Raw genomic sequence first — 18,988 nt, 5'->3', positions numbered from 1 at the left:
TTGGCTTAGGATCTTAATAAGAAGGGTACGTATTGGGTGCTGATTGGTTGTTTTATCATTTTCAGATAATGTGGAGAGGTGGTACACAATGAGGAACTTATTGCAATATAATCAGCTTTGTCTGTCAGTTTGTAGTTGGTAAACTTATAAATATTTTGTTCTTATGTTGTTGATGTTTACCGTTACATGTAATTATGTCTAGATTCGGGGTAACAAGTTTGGTTGTTTGTAGTTTTTGTACAAAATGTATGTTTGTCATACTTGATGGAGTTTGTGATACTTGCATGTTTGTGATTAATGTGGAGGTTCATTTTTTATGGATGATTAATGAAAAATTTGTTTAGGGTTTAACGAATTTTTGATGGATGATTAATGTCGTTTCATGAATATATGGTTCAAACAAATGTGATGGATGATTAATGTGTATTAGGTCAACTCCAAACTATCCTACAAATTGGCCTTTCAAACAAATTGGCCTTGCAAACAAAAAATAAATCGTAAATAAAACAAACAAATGGGAAAAATAAATAAATAAATAAAAGGGACCTAATTTTCTGATGTGGGACTTCTCCCACGTCAGAATTTTCTGACGTGGGAGAAGTATTATGACATGGAAGTTCTTCCACGTCAAAAAATATTCTGACGTGGTAGAAGTGCCACGTCAGAAAATTCTGACCTTCTAACCAATAACACGTCAGGAAAAAAAAATTTCTAACTCCTATGCTTTTGACATTCAACACACGTCAGAAAAAAAAAAAAAAAAAAAAAAAATTCTGACGTGTCAGACAGCATGACATGTCCGAAATCTCCAAAAAGGAAAAAATTATTTTTTTGCAGTGAAGATTAAAAAACATGAACATAGTGCTACAGTGAATAGCAAGATATTGCTATTACTATACCAAAAAAGTTAGTTTAGCTCTTCTGGAGCTAATCTGTTGGAGCTGAAAAAAGAATAATAATAGCTAAATGTAGCTAATGTTGTTCTTTTACCTAATCTGTTAGAGATGTTCTTAGTGCTTAATGCATTTTTATTCCTCCAAGGGGCAGTTCAATTGGTTAAGAGCCACGCCTCGTGAAGCGGAGGTCACTTGTTCGAATCCCTTATATATATAAATGATTTTAATTTCTCCAATGTTATAAATTGTAGAAGCAAAAACTGACCCACACAGATAAGCATTCATATATAATTTTACTCCTCTACTCCTACATCCCTAAAGACACCACATTATCCCAATAAATAGGCAGTTCAGCTCACAACAAAGCCTCACAACCTTCTGTCAAATTCTACTACTATATAATATAACTACAGTCTATTCATAAACGCGTTGCCACTCTCTCCAAGCTCAGTTGTGAGCCTTTTGACTGTGACAAGGTCTCCTTCGATTGGCTAAAGTCAAATATAATATTTTTTTTTGAAAATTCTCATTATATATATATATATATAGAAGTCAAAGAGATAAACTTTACATTAAAAAAAAAATCATATTTAGTCCATAAGTTTTCATGTAATTTTAATTAAGCCCTTAGATTTTCAATTTTGATAATTAGGTCCTTAAGTTTTCTTTTTTAGGTTTAAAATAGGTCATTAGTCAACCTTTCGTCCAATATAATTAATAAAGGGTATGTCGTGTCAGACCAATCAATTTTAATGCTACATTACTCTTGTTTGACATGCCACGCGTCAATTGTACTTGTTATGTGACTCAATTACTTAAAATTACAAATATACCATAAATTAAAAATTCTTAACTTTTTTTATTTATAATATATTTACAATTTTAAAATAACTGTGCCACGTGACAAGTACAATTGGCACATAACATGTCAAATGAGAGCTACGTGATTGATTGCTTTGACATGTCATGCTATTAATTAATTAGACAAAACTATGGCAGACAAAGCTATTTAAAATCAAAGGAAAACTTGAAATAAAACTCTAATATGCTATATATTTTTTGATTTTTTTTTTTTTTGAAAAAAAAAAACATATATCAATGATTAATTTTTAAATTGTGTTATTATTAATGATGGAAAAAATAATGATCTTCCTAATATGTTATTTACTTTATATTATTGTTGATTCATTATACTATGTTGCAAATATGAAAGCTGGGACGTTGGCATTCAAAAAGTTTAACAAAGCATAAATCAAATTTGAATAGAATTTTTTTTTCATTGATATTGTTTTGTTAAAGTAATATGCTCTATTTTTATAAAATAAATAAATAAACATTTTTATCAATATATATTATCGTTGGCACAGCTCCTAATCAAAATCATGTTTTTTTTAAAAAAAAATAAAAAAAATAAAAAATAAAAAAGGTAAAAATAATCTTGGAACTTGAAGATATCAATTGACCTTATTTAGTTATCATCTATTTTGAAATAGTAGACTGTTATATTTGTACAAATGTCAATTGACATGATTTTATATAAAAATCCATTTTAAATGCATTTGATGTACTAACATGGAAAAGTCAATTTTATGACTTATCTGGTAAGGAACATCTAGCAGTTGAAGTACAACCAAATCTCTTTAATAAGATATAGTTGCATTCAAATGCAACTCTTGTTATTATCTTTTATAATTATCTTTAGAGTAGTTTTATCTCTTGTAATTATCTTAGAGTAGGTTTATCTCTTCTTATTAAGTTCTTTAGTTGTATTAGTTCTTCTAGTTACTATCAAATTTAAGGTTGTTAAACTTGATTGCAATTGTAACTCTTCTTCATATATATATATATATATATATATATGAGCGACTCTTCTTCCTATATACAATATGAGAACGAAGCTGGAAATTAATTCCACCAAAAACAAATTTGTTTGCTTTCCTTCATTATCAACGGTGTGTTGGCATAAAGCTGTGGTCCAAAAAATCAATGCTTGGGATTGATTTAGCTGATGTCACAATTGTTAAGATAAGTAAAAACATTGGAAAAAATATCAAAAACCCTCTCAACTATTTGTACACATTAAACTACCAAACTGTGGGGGGGGAAAATGCCACTCTGCCAAATATCCCATCAATTTGGATAAAAACGAACACCTGACCACTTTTCTTCTTAAGATACACATATTTTTTTAAAAACAAAAATTTAAAATAAAAAAGGAGCAATTCAAAGAGTGGCCGAACCACCTCAAAATGAAGAGGAGGGGTGGCCCCAAGCTACCCTCAAACATGTTGGGGGTGGCTCCAGCTCATAAGAGTGGCTGAACTACCTTTGTTTTTAAGTTAAGGGCATTTTTTTAAGTAAAAGTTTTTTAAGGGCAAATTTGGTTTTTTAGGGTTGAGATAAGGGCAAACTAATAGTCATCTCTAATGGAGAGGTTTATTTAACATAAAATGGTAGTTTGATTGTATAAAAATGTCACAACTGTCACTTTGTAGAGATTTATTGAAAATAACTAGTAATTGAGGGAGCTTTTTTATATTTTTTCCAAAAACTTTTGTACATATAAAGGATAATTGTTTTGTTGCGCACCAGCTTCAAGGAAGTGAAAGCAATTCATTTATTTTGATTTTTTTTTCTTTAGTTTTTGTTTAGAGAATAAGTTATATTAGGATTTGGCACAAATTAAGTTTTGTATGTCCTCTATTGAGAAGATGACACATCAACATGGAACAACAAAAATGAGTGTTATGAAACTTCATATCTTTACATTTCTCTATACCATCGATAAAATTCAAAAAAAAAAAAAAGAACCCAAGAAATAAAAAATAAAAAAGATTGTTTAGAATCTGACTTTTTATTTCATGTATTTTTCTTTCTTGAATTTTGTTGAGGGATAGGAAAAGGTAATTAAGATATTGTGTTTTTATAACATTCACTTTTGTTGTTTCACATTGATGTGTCATCCTTTCAATAGAAGGCAGAAAAGATTTGGTTTGTGTCATGTCTTTATAAAAGTTATCTTTTTGGAATTATTAGTTTTGAAGGATAAGGTTTCTTGGATACATTGGAGTTGCAAGTTTTAAAGTTATAAAAGATTAGGCTGCAAAACCCCTGCATGAGTCCAATATCAAAATTGTCAAAACATAAGGGAGACGCATTGTGTTCCACACGCTGAACGGCTTCAATGCTCATAGTTTGTCTCTTGCTCCAAACTTTGGTGTCATAATCTTCCATTACCCACAGGTGCAAAGAACTCTCTTCCATGCAAAGCATCGTAAGGCGGCCACTATACTCCACTAGCTTCATATGCTCAAAATAATGTTCATTGCAGAAACGGAAAGGTAGATCAAATGTTATCCAACTCTCTATATCTACAAAAAATGCGAAGATTTTGTTATTGGCTATAAGCCAATGAAGTGCACCGCATGTAGACACGGCAGGTTTCCAACTTAAGAGCTCGCCCCATGGCAACAAAACATCATTTAATCGTTTCCATGCCCATGTCTCGGATGAAAAAATTTCGCAATGAAGATCATTCTACGATGTAGACTTGTAGTTGATGCATGCACACTTAGGTTTTGAAAATCAAACTATCTTATAGCATAAAGGATCTGATCTGATTGCCACCATGCCAATTCCTTCGGTGAAGTACCCTGTTCTAGGATTCGGTATGTGGTGCCATTCTTCATTACTAGTCTTGCAGACATAATATTCAGGTATTCGTAATCTTCTTGTGATATTTTCATTCACGCATAATAAGATACCTTGTTTGGTAGCTGCTTTGAGTTTGGCATGACATGGCAAAAAATTAAGGGAGAGCAGGTTGGAATCAGTACCAAAATCTGTGATGGAGACAAAACGCTAAGACATGGGCTTGCTAGAGAACAAGGTATGTGTGAAGAACCCAAATATTGTTTTTGTTCTGTGACGGAATGCTTGCATGAAACTTGACTCATAGGTGATCAAGTTCAAATCCTTGGAAACCATTTTGCATCGCCCAATAGTCTTTAGATCTGTTCGGCTAAAGATTTCGAATAACATATCCAAGGGAAGAGTGGAGGACTCCATTAGAGTAGGAAACCCTCAAAACTATCACAAAGTATTTTAATGGGAAGATTCCTCGCCATTTTTCATAAAAAATAAAAAGTACATTCTCAAGATATTTGTAAAAGGAACGACCACATCAACAAGAGTTCATCACTAACCCTAGAAATTGCACTGAGATGAACATTTGCCTACATGCTACGTACAACTATAATATCAGCATACTTGACTATTAATGGGAATAGATGGAATTGCTTCGTGGCTATCTCCAATGTTATTCAAACAAGGTGGCTTGGCTGCCCCATAATAAAAGAATGCCATCATTTTTGACAACTCATCTGCATTTCGAATTGCTGAAAACCCGGCATACAATGAGTTAAAATCATATGGTGGGATGCAGGAAATTGAAGATAATCATTTAATTCTAGAAATTACCTTTCTCACGGTACAAAATCTTCCCTGCTTTTGTGAAGATAATCTCAGGGAAAACAGATACTTGTAACGCAGAAACTAATTCAACCTCAACAACAGCATCAACCGCGACACACTGAATTGATATAACAATAAAAATATCAGAAAAATTTGTCTTTGTGTGGGGATGGAGGTGACAGAAACAGTTTAGTGGCTTCACTCACTCTTGGTGAAGGTAGCCGGCAGTTCCATATGATGTGGATAGCCCTTTCCAGTTCCTCCCGTATTTTTTCATTTTCCTTTGGTCTGAAAGAATAAAATATTTTCAGTAGTACAGTATAGTTTATTTGTTTAAACTTGTAAAAGTAACACAGGTGTTGGTATTAAAATCCATGTTCAGGTATTATTTCAATACAGATTAACATCTCAGATGCATCACCCACAATAATTAATAGAAATGTTTCCAATAGTCCACCAAAATCTGACTTCTTTTCAACAGCAATGACAACTCACTCAATTCTTATTTCGACTCCTACTATAATGATCACTGAAAATGTATTTTCGATAAGCAATCACAGAAAATGTCATAACAACTTGAGCATCAAACAGTCATTCTGATTAATACTGAAGTTATGGAGAAAATCAAAAGAGTAGTTGAAAAGATCCATCCATTCAAAGACACTCGGACAATGGTTAATAGACATTCCGTTAGTCTGCCATGTCAGCATTTGATTTATCAACTCAAAGGTTAATAGACATTAAAAAAATTAAAACATTTTAACAGTCTAACCAACTTAAGCTCCATATATATAATGTTGGTAAAAAGCATGACTACGCACAAAGAAGGAAACTTACAACATGGATCCAATTATATAAAAGGAATAAATGCAAAATCAGTTCTTGTGGTTGGCCTAAATTACAAATCAATCCTAAATGGGTGGCAGCCACCCCCTTCTTCTTTTTTAAATTAATTTTTTAAGTTTTAATTTTTTTAGTTTTATATATTTATATTTTTGAATTAAGAGGGACACGTGTCATTATTTTATTGGTGCTAACGAGGCATACTAATAGAATTCGTCAAGTGTTTTGACAAAATTTGACTACTGGGACTAAATTGTTATTTTGGCTTACCCTGAAGACCTCTAAATTATTTTTTATACTACAAACTTGAGCAATTTGTAATTTTGGCCAATCACAAGAACTGATTTTACATTTATCCCTACTTAAAATGTGCAGCCATCATTAGAAAGTTGTGTAAAAATCAATAAATACGAGACCTAGAAGTTTCACAAGTGATATACATAAACACACACATACTAGAGAGAGAGGTTTCCATAAGAATATAATAAGGTTGAAATGTTGGGAATATATTTTGTGAAGAATTTCTCCCCTAGTTTGGTACTTGTTGCGTTCTACAGTAACAGAATAGCCAACAAAACTGCCGTAGCAGTGCAGTACTTGTAAGACTGGAAGTCAAATTCCATTAGGAACATTCAAACATGGCTATAAATGGGTAAAAGATAGTATTCTTTCCATGATACAACTGATCTTACAGCAGAACCGAATAAAGTTCATCTATAATAAGGTATCAATTTTAACTAACTACGTTCTGTTCTTTTTTTTTCTTTTTTTCTATTTTTGGTTGAAAATATTTAACAAGAAATCATGGACAATAATTTGGCTGTGGAATAACATGATATGAGTGTTAATGGTGGGAAAAATATGATTATTCCTGTGGGTAAAATAAATCCTTCAAAAAAAAAAAAAACAAAAAAAACAAAAGTGAAGCAACATTACACTTGAGAGATATTCTAAAACTTTTATGCCAATCAATCATGTGCATATTCGATAGGAACTAAGATGTATAAAATGATAATATAAAGTGAGAAATGTAATACAGAAAAAAGGAAGCAACTAAAAGTATAACAGATAAGGTAAAAAGATGACCTTTTATAGCGATTGTGCACAAGAATGATCAAAGGACTGATGTCCTTGAACACAGTCTCTTCCCATTCTCCAGTGGTTATGTCTTTGATTGGACGGATATAATTATCATCTTGCCAGACAATTTCATTGTCGCTATCATAATTATCATCGTCGCCTTTCTTGGTGTTCTTGATGGTGATCTTGTCAAAGAATTGATCCAAGCTGAATCCCCGCCCATCAGCATCTTCAGGCCAGTCAGGATCATCCTCATCCACGACAAGGGGATAATCAGCCAGAAGCTTTTCCATCTTCTTCCTCCTTTCCACAGGATCTACCTCCCCCTCGACATCAGGGTTTCTATCAAGCACTTGTCTAATTTTGCTCCTCCATTCACGTCTCTCTTCAGAGTCCATAAGATAAGGATCATCCACCTTCCCAGAAGGACGTTCATCCTCCTCCTCTTCACTGTCACTAGATGCTTCCCTATCGAGTTTCCCTACACTTCTAGACTCTCGCAATCTACTTGTTCTGATTGCATGACCCTGTGTTCAGGCACAATTTGACTCCATTTCAACAAATACACTAAGAAAAATTCATACATCCTATAAAGTTAAAGATTCTAAACGTGACATAAACACACCAGCAAAGGCGAGTTTAGGAAGTTGGATGAGAGACTAAAACACTCCATTCTTGAGGAAGATACGCAACTGTTGCGTTGTCTTTGTTCAGACTGTGGACTTAAACCAGTAACTGAATTGGGAACTCTGAATTTGTTGAGGGGTGAGAGTGGATATGATAAAGGCAACCTTATCGTATGCTGTAGCGCCATTTCTACACACAATTGGTTCCAAAGGAAGAACAAAAGCAAATATCAGCAATAAAAAGTTAACCACAGAAGAGAAGTAGAAAAGTACTGAAAGCTCAAAAACACGGGAATCCATTCATTTAGTCATTAAAGCAAACAGTTAAGGAGCAGTGCTAAACCCTACTACAATCAAGCATAGAAAAAGTCTGTAAACGAAAAACATAGGAAAATTGTTTGAAAAACTGACTTGGGTAGTCTTTAGTTTCTGAGAATGAAGCTTCTTTTATTTGTCAAGGAAAGAACTCGCTTGAGCTAAAAGCCTAAACCCCAAGAGAGCAGAGGCAAGGGGTATTGGACCTTTTGGCTCTCCGACCAGTGGCACGCTCTCATTTCATCACAATCCAAGCCCGACACCCAACGAATTACCACCCCGACCTTGAGGCAATAGGCTCACCACCACTCAGGTAAGGACGTGCAGAAGAGAGAATTGTGCAGAAGGCTAAGCAGTAAGAAGACCTTGGCTTTTATGAATGGATTCGAGTACGTTTTCTAATGGTTTTGACGTGTAATTTTTAGTTTTAGGCTCCGTTCTTTTGCGTAAAATATTTTCAACGAGAAAGATTGATTTCAAAAATAATATATATCAGCATTTTTTTTTTTTTTTTTTTTTTTTTTTTACATATCTGCATAAGATGGGAGAGGAATTCGAACTAGTAACCTCTGCTTTATTAGGCATAGTCACAACCGATTGAATTACCTCTTGAGAACTATATATCAACATTTGATTTGTATAGAAAATGAATGATAGCGGAAAATTGCCAGCAACCCTGGCGGAGGTCTCGCAAACTCTGACAATAGTCTAACTGAAGTTCAACGGTGTTCTGTAGTTTAAAAATGAGATACTCAAAAACTACTTTACGAAATTTAAAAACAAAAACCATTTTCTACAAACTAAATAAGCTTTTTAGGCCAAACTTGAAAATATTTTCGTTTTGATTATTATATTCAGTCGCACCAAACACCAAGAAATAAGAAAAACATTTTCCAAAAAAACATTTTACTCCGTAACAAATTTGAAATGTGTATGTGTTTTGAATTGTATGTTAATAATTTTGAGAAAAATGCGTCTTTGGATTCGAAAACATTATTTTCAAAATCATTACCAAGCAAGGCTTTGCCTTGGTTAGACACTAAATTGCATTTGGTTGTCGCGCTCCGCTGCATGCCGTCTAAATCAGATTCAATGTCCGGAACAATTTTATGATGAAGGTACGACTTGCCATGACGCAAACGGAAGTCTCATCCGTGCTTGGACGGCCAAAAAGCCTCCAATGATCTCACTGTGGATGCAGCAAAAGCATCTTTTCCTTGCCATCTCACAAAGCTGCTGTATTTGGCCCCGACAAGTCAGATTCGTTGTCTAATTTGCGAAGAAAGAAATCCAAGCACATTCTCAGGCTTCTCGGCAACCTATCCTCTTGATCCACCCAAGTGCCAACCAACTCTGCCTATGAAGCCATTCCCACCCCACTCATCCTGATTGTTCTTTTCTGTCTTGTTACTCGCTCAGGAAATGAAAATGATAAATATGAAATCCATACCTGCGCTTGATTCAAACGGGGCCCAGTCCCCAGTAATGGTAGATAAGACAGACTTTGGCAAAAGATAACTTGGGCAAGAAAAACAGAGAAAGGCATATGAACTCAAGAGACAAGGCAACAACTACAAAATTGGCTTCATTTCTAACAGAAATAGTTCACTGAAAATCCTACATAGAAAAGTGGAGGATGCATAGGCAATTCGATAATCAAGCAAGTTCTAAGGCGTATTTGCTTAGAAAGCAAAAAAGTGCTAAGGCGTATTTGGTAAGTCTGACATCTCGGCATCCGGCAGCTCGACATCATGGCTGGATAAAGAAGGAAGGAGCCATGTTAAGAAGCCAACATTAGTTTGTCCCTTATATTTCTGGCACGAGTATTCGTCCAACATGTTCGAAAGATCTCCAACGGTCCATTCATGCGACAGGATCCACCGAGTCACCTGCCATCCAATGTCAATTGAGACACAAGCAATTAAGAAAAATAAATATTTGAGGCCATAAGTTTAAAAGAAATGCAGTTATCTTGAGATCACCAAATATAGGTAGCATTCTGTTGACAACTAACGTGACTCCAAATAAAAGGTGGTTCAAACATGGTATCCAAAGCCAAACAGGTAGCAATTAAATGATAAGATTAGCAATCCTTTCAAATCTAATACTAATCATACTTAATGCATAATCTCAGGAACTACCCAATAACTTGGAATATAGCATAAAAAGCTTAAAAAACTGCAGTAGCAATGGCTTGGCCAGGAATTCTGGAATACAATAATGAAAATTCTGGTAAGAAGCCTGAAGCTTGAACCATGCAAGAATTCTCTGTAATATGAATATTTGCAGCTAAACTTTCATGGGGATATCTGGCTTAGGCAAAAAGCAGAACACAAAAACACTGCTTGTGACGTATCGGGTTTTAGTAGGCCCTCTACGTTACCAACAGCCAAAATTCTAACATAATAGCATAATTACATAATGTTTTACCACATATTCCAGTAATCACACACTAGAAAGTAAAGACAAGTACCTGATCTAGGTTCTGCAATGCCTCCAAATTGAATGTGTAGTATGATATGAACGGTCTTAAGGCCTGAAAGACATGAACCAAGAATATAAGAAAGATTGGTATTTGATTGAGAGAGGGAGAGAGAGAACAGGGTGAGATAAGAGTTTCTTTGTTTTCCATCAGTGACACAAGTCTATCAATTTCACTTCCACACAAATGTCACCCCTTGAGAACTATAGTATATGAGAAAATTAAAGACTTCTCAAGAAATATATGGTTCAGTCTAACATAAGTGGTAAAAGATGTGAGAAATGAGGACCTATGCTAACACCAAACATTGAAGTCCATGTTTACACATCCAACAATTTTTTTTTAATTTTGGGAGAGCTGAACCATACCTAAAAGGGGAGTGGGGGAAGGGCAGGGGGGGAGAGAGAGAGAGAGAGAGAAACGGGCAAACAACACAAATTAATATACAACAAGCTGAGTTTTATTCTGCACCAATGGCACTAAAACAGAAACCCAAGTTCCATGTCCTCTTCTATCAGATCGCTTGCACTCACAGATTTCTTCCCCTGATTTTCATCCAAATTGTAATGTCATTACTCAGTGCTGGTCCTACCTAGTTAACCCAAAATCAGATCCCTTGCACCCCTGATTTTCTTCCCCTAGATGAGTTTCTGGGAGATTCCTTTTAATTCTTTCTTAGGTAACCCAATTTATGCACCTAGGATTGAACCTGAGCTCAGTGTCCATCACTAGTTTGTGCAACGGGAGAGCCAAGGAGATGCCATTTGGCCACTGATAGGACATTTCTATTACCATCACTCCGTATCAGACCTTGTCTCCAACCCTCTTCCTTTCTCAAACGACAGTCAATTTAAAACCTAAATATTATTTTTTATAAGTACTCGCAAATTCATTAAAAAAATGCAAAGGCACAACCCAAGTATATAGAGAGTATACAAGAGAGACATCAAGCTCGAAGCAGAAAAAAGATCTAAAAAACATGATAGCTCAAAATACTAAAATCTGAGGCAGCAGCCCTATGAAAAAGAGTCCTAAAGAATGAAGCCTATAATTCCACCAAGGTCCTTTCACAATCCTCAAAGCTCCAATTGTTTCTTTCCCTCCAGAGACACCACATAAAACAGGGTGGTATCATCTTCCAAATTGCATCAAGCTTAAACCTACCCCCTGGCACTCTCCAACAGGTAAAGAGATCTACCTGCACCCTCCTAGGCATAACCCAAGCTAACCCTACATTGCTGAAGATAGTATTCCAAATAGCATCTGCAATCTCATAGTGGAGTAGAAGATGATCCACTGCTTCCCATTCTTCTTACACACACAACATCACTCAACCACAATGATTTGTCGTTTCCTTATATTGTTCATAATGAAGATCTTCCCTAAAACAACCGACTAGGCAAAGAAATCACTCTCAAGGGAACTTTATTCCACCAAATACTCCTCCACGGAAAAAGGAGTATTATCATGAGGAACAAGAACAATGTAGTACACTCTAACATAAAAATTAAAAAAATTAAAAAAAATTAAAAATTAAAAAATTAAAAAAATAAATAAAAAAAAAAAAACCCCACTCCTGGAAGGAACCCAACAAAGTTTGTCTTCACTACCCTATCTCACTCTAATGAATTAAAACAAAGTGAAGAATGAGGTAAAGAAATCCAACTCCCAATCGTGAGCCACTTTGAGAAAATTAATATTCTGCTGATGAGAGGCACTATAAAGCTCCAAATAGTTTGTCATAGCAGCATCCTTAACGGACAATGCTAAACATGTTCGGAAAAGCTATCTTGAGGGTTTGATGCCCACTTCAGGATGTTCTTTTCTCAAGCTAAATTTATGTAAAACTCAACTATTCACGGGCGTACAAAAAAAAGTCCCTATAATATTACAATCTAAAATTTTAAAGGTCCAAACTATCTTTTTCTTTAAAAAATAAAAATAAAATAAAAGAGAGAGGAAAGGTGTTAACAGCATAATAGTCATGTAGTCTTGAGATTTATTTATCATCAGCACAATAACAATCAATCACAAGCCTAATGGTGATTTTAAGAGTCAAATCATCCTTGGAGAGATACGAGAGTGACACAAGAGGGACTTTGTAGCATTACTCAGATCTTTATGAGTTTAAAATCATTTCATCCATTTGACCTCTTTCAAGCATTCATCAAAAGAATTATAATTTTAGTTGCAAAATCCACAGAAAAAGGAGTGACAGTGATGCTTATAATGTGAATCAGCAAAATAGGTGAAGCCCACATCGAAAATTAATTAAGAGAAGCCATTTGTTTGAGTTTCAAAAAGCATTTTGAAATAACAGGGGGGTGACCAATACAAGATGTATGGAGCAAAAAACTCTTGGTTTTCTGTCCTAATCAATGGATGAAGCACAAATATCACTAAAAGGAAGTACATAATGTGTATTTTGTAAGAAGAATGTATATTAGTATACTTCTATTCCATCAAATGCCATATACAACATTCTTTATAAAAATAAAAATAAAAAGTGATGACCTTTGTTTCCTTTCCTTTTTGACAGCTGAAGACACAAAATTACCTGAGAAGCAGCAAGCCACTGAATCATGGTCTTAAGTTCAGGATCTCCTCCAAAAGCACCACAGCCCCAATTCCCAGTTACAATCCCAATATTATGTTCGTGGCCCATATTCTGACAATTCTTCTCATAATTTCTGATTACTTGATTTACAGATTTTCCTCCATATGTTTCACCAGAAGTTGAGGCAGTTTCATGCAACTACCAACAAGCACAAGACCAATAATCAAGCTAGCAAATTAGTAACAGATGCAAAAACCAAATTCTCAAGCACATAATGAGACAAGCCATGCCAAACTAATAAAACTTCAAATAATGACAGCATCACAAAGCCATAGAGAAAATTGACCAAAAGATTATTCCCAGACATGTCAATGGGGTCTTCTACCTTCTGATCAAGCTGAGCTTCACAATACACATTTTCTTGAAACAGTCTCTCGTACTGCTGATACTTAGATTGATCAAAGAAGCCACAGAATGCCTTATTAATCTCCCTGATGAAACAAACAAGTTAGAATAATAGAATGATAAAATTTTGTGATTGCCAAAAGACTAGAAAAAGGGTAAAATATGTAAGGAAGACATTTAGGCAACAAGAATGCATATAAAACCTACTGATCATAAATGGGAGAGCAACCCACAAACCTCAACAGGCAATGATCCATATACCAACAAAGTCTTAATCTACTTATTTAACTTTGGCTGGATACCCTATTAATAACCCTTTCAACTTTAGCTACATCCACAAAAATCTGTTAATTCAAATGCTCATTGATTTCAGCCATGTCCTTGAAAAATATCATTTCTTTGCAACACCTCTAAGGGAACGATATTTCCCTTCATAACCTCAATTGGTATTAATACGTCATTTTCTTGACTAGAACTCAACAATCAACATTCTAAATCAATAAATTGTCATCTGGTAAGCATGAGACAACAACAGTAAAGCTAGTAGTATGGTACTAAAACTGTGTTGCAGAGCTATCAAACAAATCATAGAATTTATACATGTCACTCAGAAACCAACTTACTTTCCTCCTAGTTAACTTAGATCTTCTCTTTCTTGTTATACTCATAAATTGATATTGTCATTTTATAAGCCCAACATCCTAGCCATAGAACAAGACTGGTTCTATAATTGTCTTGTAAAACTAATCCCATAGGTGTGACCAGTAAAGGAAAAAAAAATCCTTAAAGGTTGCTCCACTAGATGGTGCAAACAAGCTGCACGTATAAGTGAAAAGTATTATGTTGCTCAGAAAATGGCTTCAACTGACACTAAGACTTCCCATTCAAATAAACCTACTTCAGACACCTCTGAATTCAATGTTGTATGTGGTGCTAGAAAACAGAATTTACAAACCGGAGGAGGCACTCTTGTTTATACTGTCTCATCCCTGGGCTGCATAATGCATCTATTGCAATGATCCTGGTTTTACGTCTTCCAAAACAGTCTACACCCCTTTTATCCACATAGTCACCAGAAAAACGGAATGAAGAGGCATACCTACACCAGAAATAGATGATATTTGAATCATATTTTCATTGCAACACAAGTTAACTACAATAAACAAGAAGTTTAAATATCTAAGTTAATATTAGGACATCCATAGCATCTATATAGGAAACAACGGAGACACAGAATCCTAATGTGGCAATAACATGATGGGAAATTAATATTTGCACAGATGATGTTATGTCTGGAGTAAGCATTTGAAAAGGTTTTCATATGCCAAAATCACTTTTAGCACATTTGGCTGGAGAATAATTTTTTTCACAATAGAAGGCCAGCCTATGGAGTAAATAGAACTTCCAAGTAAGGAAAATAGTTGTGGGTATGCACTTTTCCACAAAGCACTATCTTAATTTCAAAAGAGCGCTTCATTAGAGGGACAAAAGGTCACTATACAATTGCAAGTGATAAAAATGCCTCATATCCCCAAACCCATAACAATAAATTATTTCAGCACCTCCTTTATGCTACCTTTGTGCTTCGCAATTCCCATTCATATTTTCAATAAAATCTTTTACTTATCAAAAGAAGTTTAATTTTAGCAAGAACCATACATATTTTCTATAGTGAGTTAAGAATTCATTAAGAAACACCAAAGGGGGTGCAACCAAGATATTTACTATGACTACTGGTTTTCTTAGACAATATGGATCACCATGTGAAAACAAGATAGATTTTTTTTCATATCAGTTTTAGAAAAAATCATATATATGATTTATAATACACCAATTGTTATCATCAACAATCATATACATCAAATTAACGCAAATTTACTCTCTATAAAAAACATAGAGAGTAGACAAAGCAAAAGGAAATTGGTACAACATCATTACCCCTTCTAAGTCAATTCCGGATTTATAGTCCTCCGGGTAATACTCACCCAGTATAGCTTGAAAATCTTTCAGCACCAATAATTTCTATAGCCTCATTTTCTGCCATGGAAGGCAAGAAAAGCATGCCAGCAATTAATTCAGGATTGATCATGAAACGGATCTCTTCCTACATAAGATGATAAAAACAAGGAAATAACAAATATCAAAGTTTACTAACTTTACATGAGATTGCAATAACATCATGGTCTGCATGACTCACGGGAAGGTAAAATATGCGTAAATGCAATCTGAATGAGAAAGCATGTATGCCCCCATTAGGGAACACATCAGGAACAATATATCTAAGTATCAGACATCCTAATACGAGATTAAGTACAAACTAGAAGACCACATGAGCTTTATTAATTTTGTAAGGTATACCTGTACACAGCCCCTACGTAGAGCACCACCTCCAAAATACTTGTTTGCAAAATCCACTTCAAGAGCTTCACTGGATTGATCTTCTATCAAGCCTGAATTTTGGACCTACAATGATATTGAAAGACCACCAAATCTTTGTCTCAAATTGAAGAAATAACAGGAAAGAAATTGGATTCAGCAGTTATGATAAATCATCTAAATAAAACTTTTTAATACATCTGCTCATTTTTTACCTCAACACGGCATAGAGGAATGACAGACTTGCTCCAAAATTTAGAATTGGGATATGATATGCATAGTGGACGACCTTCCAAAGGAAGTACTTTCCGCTCAAATGAGACAATGCCCACAGGCATATCTGAACATATCCTTTCAAAATAGTGTATAATGCACCTTATCTTATTTTCCTGGTTTGGGTTGTAACTGTCGTAGAGACTCCTGAAGATTCATAAATCTTAGACACATTCAGATCTTGAATTCAGTATGATAAGATATTAGCAAGCCTCCCCAGATAAAAATATATAAAACTATAGTAGAATATACACCAACTCAAAGAAGATGAATTAATTATTAAACAGGATAAAATACAAAGCCCATGAAATCAACTAAAAAATATATATTGTGTTGCAAGACTTACGCTTTCCAGCGTTGAGTGCCTCGGAGGGTTTCTGGTTTGGTTGTATTGTGGGTTTTGGGTTTGAGGGCTTGTCGGGGTTTGGGTTTGAGGGCTTGTCGGGGTTTGGGTTTGAGGGCTTGGGTTTCTTGCTCGTTTGAAGCCTCTTGTGTATATTAACTGTGTACTTAGGGGCGCCTTACGCTTTTTAATAAAATGCATTACTTATCAAAAGAATATATGTATTGTGTTGCCATTTCTATATTGATCGTTACAATTGACATTCAACACATGCGCTAAAGAAAATCGACAAATATTTGGGAAATACAGGTAATACTCGTCACATGTATGATGCACACTCCTACCCAACATCCAGATGCATAAGATAATTCAACCCTCTACTGCAGCAGCCTTCTACAGCCAATCGTGTTATACTTGGAGCAATAAGACAAGCGCATTAGGATTAATAATAGTGCATGGTTAATGTTATACTGTTCAATGTCACCTCAAGAAATTTTATGCATCTTAATGAAATGGTATCAGTGTAGCCACTTGTTAACCAATGCCCCTTAGATTATATATTATTATCTGACACCATCAGAATTATATTATCAAAATTATGACATGTCAAATTGTCCTTTTTCATCCAGAATATTATATCTACTGAAAGGATCAAAGAGACACAAGTAGAAAACTGAACCATATTGTTATAACCATAATTCACACCCATAATTTTAGATGCCTAATAAGACTGATAAAAGATTTCCCAGAAGAAAGCTGAATCTCACATACGCAAACAAATGATCAAAGTTGATTGTTGGAAGATGTTTAACACCTCTATTAGAGACTGGGAACAGACAAAATAAAGAGCATCCAAGAAGAGCACCAATCAATTCCTGAAATCAACACAAACATTAATTATCAAAAAGTTAATACCATAAAGAGAAAACAATAACACAAAAAAAATATATTTCATTTCGGATAATATATAAATAAAAAGAGGAAAACAGTCTCAGGCAGGATGCAGTTTGATTGGGGAATTTGCCCAAATGGGTTGAAAGAAAGAACGCCATCCATTTGGAAATTTAAAATCTTTATGTGGTGTTTCCTATTTGAGTGCTGCCCCTGAAGCCTTCAGGAAGATCTAAATCAGCTATGCCAATTTGTAATTTTGCAAAAGAAAAGAATTAAATACTTACATTTGATGAAAGTAGTGATTGCGAAGTAGATGACCCGATCCAAAACAGACAATCATACAACTGGTTGCCCAAACTTATTCTCATATGTGAATGTTTCAGGTTTGATGGGATATCTGGATTTACTTTTGCTCTATCAATACTAAAAATAGGTCCCTGGCTAAAAAGGAAGATCATATTACATTCCATTTTCCTCTCTTTCTAAAGTGTTAGTGTTGCTGAATGCTGACTTTTTCTTACCACAACCCATCTTCAGTTTCTTTAATATTAGCACGTTTATGACAATAAATCATTCAGAAACACAGTAATTAGCAACAACTAGCCCATCTAGAACATGGGTTCCATGAGGTTTGGGTTCTTTTGTCTATCATTTCTGGCATCAAATGCTAAAGAATATAAACATCGGGTACATATATACCTGGGAGAGAACCACCGTTCCTGGCTCTTGGGAACCCAATAAACGAAGCCCAGTTTTGAGCTTTCCATTGAAAAGGCCATAATCTGCATGCTGATAGTGCGCTTCCAACAAAGAGGGAAAGCGCAGGAGCAAATTCGCCAATGCCGGGACTACCTCTCCGAACCATTTTGCGGATTCTGCCTCTGACATCAACTCGTCGAAGAAGAAAGCGTAACCATGAGACGCGGAAGAAGCCAAGGGCTGAGAGGAGAGGCAAGGAGAGAGCCTCCTGAGAGCGGTAATGGCGATGAATAGTGCCTCCCCTGTGTCGACCATGCTGTGATCGGGTCCTCCTGCCATCGCTTTCAGTGCCTCTTCCACCGCCACTGACGGCCATGACAGACTCGACGACCGTACTAACAGCGGCAGATATGGTAGTATGCACTCCAGGTCTTCTCTGCTCTCCATTCTCTCTCTCTCTCCCTCTCTCCCTCTCTGATTTCCGGGTTTTGTCACCTTCAGACTTGAGTGCTTTTCTTCAAGTCTCTACTTTTTTTCTTTTTTTTTCTATTCAATTCTTCAAGTCTTTTTTTTTTTTTTTTTTTTTTGTCGATTCTTCAAGTCTATTAATAATTCTTAATATTTTATAGTTTTTGAGGAATTGATAATATTTTTATACTCTTAATAATATATTAATTACCAGACTTACATTGAAAGATATCACATTAATATTTATTAAGGACAAAA

At 34.9% G+C, this 18,988-nt stretch overlaps 2 protein-coding genes across 3 annotated transcripts; both read right to left on the bottom strand.

The window, feature by feature from the left end:
- Nucleotides 1-4,986: 4,986 nt before the first annotated feature.
- MRL7-L (Thioredoxin superfamily protein) lies at nucleotides 4,987-8,676 on the bottom strand. Its single transcript, XM_059590227.2, has 6 exons — nucleotides 8,330-8,676; nucleotides 7,918-8,108; nucleotides 7,299-7,819; nucleotides 5,576-5,657; nucleotides 5,376-5,487; nucleotides 4,987-5,293 (listed from the first exon to the last, which is right to left on the bottom strand). The coding sequence occupies exons 2-6, from the start codon at nucleotides 8,104-8,106 to the stop codon at nucleotides 5,157-5,159; spliced, it is 1,041 nt and encodes a 346-aa protein (XP_059446210.2). The 5' UTR covers nucleotides 8,107-8,108; nucleotides 8,330-8,676; the 3' UTR covers nucleotides 4,987-5,156.
- Nucleotides 8,677-9,802: 1,126 nt separating this feature from the next.
- On the bottom strand, nucleotides 9,803-18,762 carry LOC132179360 (poly(ADP-ribose) glycohydrolase 1). Of its 2 annotated transcripts, none has more exons than XM_059592066.2 (10): nucleotides 18,263-18,762; nucleotides 17,441-17,544; nucleotides 16,269-16,473; nucleotides 16,036-16,140; nucleotides 15,663-15,781; nucleotides 14,633-14,776; nucleotides 13,658-13,763; nucleotides 13,273-13,470; nucleotides 10,707-10,769; nucleotides 9,803-10,122 (listed from the first exon to the last, which is right to left on the bottom strand). In XM_059592066.2, exons 1-10 carry the CDS (start codon nucleotides 18,707-18,709, stop codon nucleotides 9,934-9,936), a joined length of 1,680 nt encoding a protein of 559 aa, XP_059448049.2. In that variant the 5' UTR covers nucleotides 18,710-18,762; the 3' UTR covers nucleotides 9,803-9,933. The 2 variants fall into 2 exon arrangements, with proteins under 2 accessions (XP_059448049.2, XP_059448050.2); XM_059592067.2 differs by lacking the exon at nucleotides 18,263-18,762 and adding an exon at nucleotides 17,848-18,213.
- Nucleotides 18,763-18,988: the final 226 nt, after the last annotated feature.

This window comes from Corylus avellana, chromosome 4 (genome assembly GCF_965113065.1).
Source record: "Corylus avellana chromosome 4, dhCorAvel1.hap1.2, whole genome shotgun sequence".
NCBI classification, from domain to species: Eukaryota; Viridiplantae; Streptophyta; class Magnoliopsida; order Fagales; family Betulaceae; genus Corylus; species Corylus avellana.
Note: the sequence above shows the minus strand (reverse complement) of the source record. Positions and strands in the feature narration are given on the sequence as shown.